The 5813-nt window shown below is 57.7% G+C and overlaps 2 protein-coding genes across 4 annotated transcripts in view; one reads left to right on the top strand and one right to left on the bottom strand.

Moving 5' to 3' along the window:
• The window catches only part of LOC112149226 (SAM and SH3 domain-containing protein 1), a gene marked incomplete at its 5' end in the record, with an annotated part of 8567 nt that extends 4253 nt beyond the window's left edge, over positions 1-4314 (top strand). The window contains 9 exon segments of one of the 2 annotated variants that reach the window (XM_024276811.1): positions 86-215; positions 317-618; positions 704-778; positions 974-1126; positions 2172-2298; positions 2431-2600; positions 2672-2875; positions 2955-3114; positions 3324-4314. In XM_024276811.1, coding sequence (XP_024132579.1) covers positions 86-215; positions 317-618; positions 704-778; positions 974-1126; positions 2172-2298; positions 2431-2600; positions 2672-2875; positions 2955-3114; positions 3324-3481 — 1479 coding nt within the window. 2 annotated transcript variants of the gene reach the window in all.
• Positions 4315-4911: 597 nt separating this feature from the next.
• ddo (D-aspartate oxidase) overlaps positions 4912-5813 on the bottom strand; it is a 5524-nt gene continuing 4622 nt past the window's right edge. For both annotated transcript variants that reach the window (XM_036209866.1, XM_024289164.2), the window contains one exon: positions 4912-5680. In XM_036209866.1, coding sequence (XP_036065759.1) covers positions 5125-5680 — 556 coding nt within the window. In that variant the 3' untranslated portion in view covers positions 4912-5124. The remainder of the gene's footprint in view (positions 5681-5813) is intronic.

The raw sequence follows: 5813 nt of genomic DNA, 5'->3' as shown, positions 1-5813 counted from the left end.
GTTTGTGTGGGCGTGGCCATGTTTCATGTCCTTGACTCATGATGTGTGCTGTGAGATTCTGCTACAGAACTCATGCTCTCCTCAGCCCTCTGACCCGGACAACAACCAGGAGGATCTGCTGACCTTCAGGAGGCTCCATAAGTTGGTCATCTCAGGCCGCAAAGTAAAGAAGAAGCCGGTCGGTAGTGAAGATGCCGGCGGACAAACAGCAGAAGGTTCTAGATGCTCTTTGATTTGATTCTTCGGTGGTCGTAGATCATTTTCAGATTCCAGTTTCTCAGAAGTTTTTTGTCTCTTCCTGTTTTCATGGACTCAGAGGGGCTGAATGTGGACGACCCCCCCTGTCCACGTGAGCTCAGGCCCCCGGCTCCACCAGAGACCCCCCCTGGTGTTATACAGGAGCAGCTGGCTTCTGACTGCATAAACCCCTCCCTTTCCCCAAGCAGTCTAAGCCCCGCCCACAACAGGGCTGCGGTGACCCGGGACACAAGGGCGCCGGCTGAGAGCTGCTCCTTTTCTGACCCAGAAGGCTGTGGTGCTACGGAGCCGAAACTGGCTCGCTCTGTGACGGACGGGGAGCTCCGCCCCCAGCTGCTGGGCTCACTGGGCCACCATGGGGTGGGTGGATGGAAGGTCATTGTGGGGGGCGGAGTCACGTTGCTCATGAAGCTGCTTGAGTGCAGCTGATCCTGTCTGTCTGCAGAGAGCCTGCAGCTTCGGAGGATTCGACTTCTGCAGCCGGGCGCCGCACGCCGCCGCTCCTGAGCACGAAGACAAGGTACGTCTGCTGTTTGCTGCAGCACCACCCATCAGAACCAGAACTTCAAGAATCCTGCAGAGGTTTGGTTTTTTGCAGGATCCACATCTGGGTTCCTCTCCTGGCTGGTTAAGCCCTAACCATTACCCCCCTACCGCCACTGCACCCCATCTGCAGAACATCATCTTCTCCTTCTGCTTGTCTGTCCCTCTGAAGACCGACGGAGGCGTGAGGAGGAGCGGCATGAGGAGGAGCACCGCGCGGTCCCCACAGGTGTCGCACATCTCTCTTGGTAGAAAGGTGAGGTCTGTGAGGGAGACCATGAGGAAACACATGTCCAGGAGATGCCCCGCCCCCCGCTCCCAGCAGGTAGGCTGACACGCCCGCAGGAATTAAGCAGAGCCTCCTTCCTTTTGCCTCCTTCCTGACACCTCCTTCATGACGCACCCTTCCTGACGCCTCCTTCCCGACGCCTCCTTCCTGACACCTCCTTCCTGACGCCTCCTTCTTGACCCCTCCTTCCTGACTCCTCCTTCCTGACGCCTCCATCCTGACGCCTCCTTCTTGACGCCTCCTTCCTGACTCCTCCTTCCTGACGCCTCCTTATTGACGCCTCCTTCCTGACGCCTTCTTCTTGATGCCTCCTTCCTGACGCCTCCTTCCTGACTCCTCCTTTCTGACATTTCCTTCTTGACGCTTCCTTTCTGACGCCTTCTTCTTGACGCTTCCTTCCTGACTCCTCCTTCCTGACTCCTCCTTCCCGACGCCTCCTTCTTGACGCCTCCTTCCTGATGCCTCCTTCCTGACTCCTCATTTCCGACGCCTCCTTCTTGATGCCTCCTTCCTGACGCCTCCTTCCTGACACCTCCTTCTTGACGCCCTCTTCTTGATGCCTCCTTCCTGACGCCTCCTTATTGACGCCTCCTTCCTGACGCCTCCTTCCTGACGCCTCCTTCCTGACGCCTCCTTCCTGACGCCTCCTTCCTGACGCCTCCTTCCTGACGCCTCCTTCCTGACGCCTCCTTCCTGACGCCTCCTTCCTGACGCCTCCTTCCTGACGCCTCCTTCCTGACGCCTCCTTCCTGACGCCTCCTTCCTGACGCCTCCTTCCTGACGCCTCCTTCCTGACGCCTCCTTCCTGACGCCTCCTTCCTGACGCCTCCTTCCTGACGCCTCCTTCCTGACGCCTCCTTCCTGACGCCTCCTTCCTGACGCCTCCTTCTTGACGCCTCCTTCCTGACGCCTCCTTCCTGACTCCTCCTTTCTGACATTTCCTTCTTGACGCCTCCTTCCTGACACCTCCTTCCTGACGCCTCCTTCCTGACTCCTCCTTTCTGACATTTCCTTATTGACGCCTCCTTCCTGACGCCTCCTTCCTGACGCCTCCTTCTTACGCCTCTTCGCTGTCCTATAGTCCAGCCCGGAGCGGGTCTCCAGCTGCCCCCAGTCCCCCTACCCCGGATCCACGGATACCACCCAGCTGAAGCGGGGGGGGTCCATGGAGAGTCTGAAGAGCTCGCTGAGTGGACACAGCTCCATGAGTGAGTGTGCAGGTGACCTCACGGACCAGACCCCACCTGAGACCTGGTCTTCAAGATCCACGTCCTGCTGGATCAGCTCCTGAGGAGACGCATTACCAGCTTCTGACGTTTTTTTTTTTTGAATCTGTGCAGGCGGACAGACGGTCGGAACCACCGACTCCTCCAACAGCAACAGAGAGAGCGTGAAGTCCGAGGATGGCGAGGAGGAGGAGCCTCCGTACCGGGGGCCCTTCTGTGGGCGGGCCCGGGTGCACACAGACTTCACGCCGAGTCCCTATGACACCGACTCCCTGAAGCTGAAGGTAGGAGGGGCCAGCGATGTTCAGAGGTGTGAGGTGTCAGGAAAGACCACGCCCACTGTGTCCTCCTGCAGAGCGGCGATGTCATTGATGTCATCAGCAAACCCCCCATGGGAACCTGGATGGGAATGCTCCACGGGAAAGTGGGAACCTTCAAGTTCATCTACGTGGACGTCCTAAAGGACAACAGCAAGCCCAGAAAGACGCGGCGCCGGAGGAGGGCCCGGCAGCTCCGACCCACGTCCGTGGAGGAGCTGCTGCAGCGCATCAACCTGCAGGTACCGACCACATGCAGTCTGAGGGGCCGTGGGGGCGGCGTGGGGGCGGGTCCGAGCGCTGAGACATGCTTGTCTGCAGGAGCACCTGCCCACCTTCCTGTTCAACGGATACGAGGATCTGGACACCTTCAAGCTCCTGGAGGAGGAGGACCTGGACGAGCTGGACATCCGGGACGCCCAGCACCGCGCCGTGCTGCTGACCGCCGTGGAGCTGCTGCAGGAGTACGACGGCGGCTCAGGTGTGTGTAAAGAAGGCCACGCCCCCTTCAGACACGAGCTAAAGGTCAAGCTCTGTGAGGTGTCAGATGAGCAGCGACGTTCACGTCTTGAGGTTTGACAGTTGCCATGACGACAGCATCCCGAATGTCTGCAGAAGTGGTTTCTGATGATGTTGTTTGATCCTTGAGTCGTTCCGTTGTTCACCTGCTGGTGGCGCTGTGTGCTGCAGGCAGCAGTGATCCCGAGCGCGGCGCCGCCCCCGCGGGCTCGCAGGAGAAGCTGCTGCTGGACCGGCGGGGGCTCCAGGGAGACTCGCCGCGGGACTCCGGCTGCTACGAGAGCAGCGAGAACCTGGAGAATGGTAACGACAGCCTGACCCGCCTGTGAGCTCCGCCTCCTGCCCCGCCTCCTCTGCAGAGGCTCTGCCTCCTGCCGTCATCTGTAAAGACTCTGTTCCTCCTTCTCTGTCTCCTCAAACTAAACTGCTCCTCTTCAGAGACGAGTCTGTCCTGCATTCAGTTTTCCTCTGCGGTTCTGCTGAGGTCCGATCTGGATGAGCTGTTCTCCAAAGTTCTGCTCCGGGTTCTGGTCTCAGGATGTTTGCCGGCTCTGCCCCAGATGGGCTGTGACCGTCGGTCGTCACGCCGCTGCTTTGGTCTGCAGACGTTTGCAGACGCAGATCCTGGTCCGGTTTTAGTGACTCCAGGTTCTTTAGGATGAAGTCTTTCAGGAAAGTTCCGGTCCGTCAAAGATTCCCTGAAACTTTAAGATTGTTTTTATTAAAAAAAACAAAAAAAAACAAAGAAAGACCAAAAACGAGACAGAAAAGAAACAGCAGAACCAAGAAGATGATGACAAACGCGCTCCTCCAGGAAGGAGCTTTTAATGAGGAAGGAGAACTTTAGCAGGAGGTGCAGGAGTGTCTGTTTGCTGACTGTCAGTGAATGTCTCACTCTGTGGTTTCTACTGACGTGAAGCAGGAAGGCAGGAGAACGGTGGCGTTTGTGGAGCGTTCTTCTGCGGATGAATAAACTCAGTTCTTCATCGCTGCGGTGCCTCCTCTTCTTCCTCCTCTGCTCCTGCTGCAGCTTCATGGACCACACACACTGCACTCCTTCATTTCAGGTGCAGACATGGAAAGGTCCTCCTCTGGGTTTGAGCCTCCTCCTGTCTCCTGGCACCCCCCCCCCCCAAAAAAAAAAAACCTGCAAAAACTTTTTGCAATCAAAATGAAAGGAATTCTGGTTGAAACTGGATCTCTGTGATGATCTGACCCGATCTTTGATTCGGTTTTATAAAGATGAGACGATGCCAGATCTGTTTGGTTACCATGGAGACCGTTCTCGAATGCAGCCCAGACTAAAGCAGGAGGAGCTGGAGAGGAGCTGAAGGAGGAGCTGAAGGAGGAGCTGAAGGAGGAGCTGGAAGAGGAAGTGAAGGAGGAGCTGGAAGAGGAGGTGAAGGAGGAGCTGAAGGAGGAGCTGGAGGAGAAGCTGGAAGAGGAGTTGGAGGAGGAACTGGAAGAGGAGCTGGAGAAGGAGTTGGAGGAGGAGCTGAAGGAGGAGCTGAGGAGGAGCTGGAGGAGGAGCTGGAGGAGGAGCTGAAGAGGAGCTGGAGGAGGAGCTGGAGGAGGAGCTGAGGAGGTCCGACTTGCTGCAGACTTTTATCCGTTTGGATGTTTTATCGCCGCGGTTTGATTGTTTTCTGAAGCCTTCCTCTGACGATGCATTCAGGGACACTCGTGAATCAGAGCGATGACAGCCTGGACTCCTCTGGTCTGACATGGGGGGGCAGTCTAGAGTAAAATATAACAAATGTTTTATCCTTCATTCTATAAAATCCTTTTATTTCTGAGGCGTTTTGAGTAAATCCAGATTTTCTGTGAAGTGAATAAACTTTATTTAAAGACGCGTCTCATGGTGAAGTGCTTTTTATTCCCAGCATGCATCAGCAGGGAACCTTCACGACCCTCCCTACAAACTGGAAGTGATCCTGGGTTATACGTGAAGTTCTGGTTCAGAACCAGAACTCTACAGTCTGGACTGAAGGTTCTCCCGGAGGCTCTGCCGGACCAGCTCCACGGCGTGCTCCGCCGTACCCCAGGCCAGGGTGACCCCCCAGCCCCCGTGGCCGTAGTTATGGACCACGGGGACCCGGCGGCCCCCGAGCTGCAGCCACTCCCGCTCCAGCCTCGGGTTCCTCCTGCCGGGCCGCAAACCGACCCAGCAGCTCAGAACCTTGGCTCTGGCCAGCGAGGGCTCCAGCTGGCGGCAGCGCTCCAGGATCCCTTCAGTGTCGGTCCGGTCCTCCTGCAGCCTCCAGTCCCCCGCCTGCCGGGTCCCGCCGATGGTGACGCTGCGGATCCCCGGGTAGATGTAGGTCTTCCCGTCTCCGTCGCGGATGAAGTGCTGCAGCCACGGCGCCTCCACCTGCAGGACCTGACCTCGGACCGGCTCCATCTGCACGTCGCCCGCCAGCACCCTGGAGCCCAGACCCGAGCAGTTCACCACCAGGTGGAAGCCACCGCCCACATCCTGGAGGCTGCTGAGCCTCCTCTGCTCCACCCGACCTCCTGCTGCTCTGAACCTGCAGGAGGCGAAAGTTAAGGAGGAGATGGGTAAGGAAGAAGGGGTAAGGAGGAGGTGGGTATGTAGGAGGGGGGTAAGGAGCAGGCAGATTAGGAGGAGGTGGGTAAAGAGGAGACGGGTAAGGAGGAGGG

The sequence above is a fragment of the Oryzias melastigma genome, linkage group LG22 (assembly GCF_002922805.2).
Source record: "Oryzias melastigma strain HK-1 linkage group LG22, ASM292280v2, whole genome shotgun sequence".
NCBI lineage: Eukaryota > Metazoa > Chordata > Actinopteri > Beloniformes > Adrianichthyidae > Oryzias > Oryzias melastigma.
The sequence above is the reverse complement of the archived record's forward strand: the minus strand, read 5'-3'. Positions and strand labels throughout refer to the sequence as shown.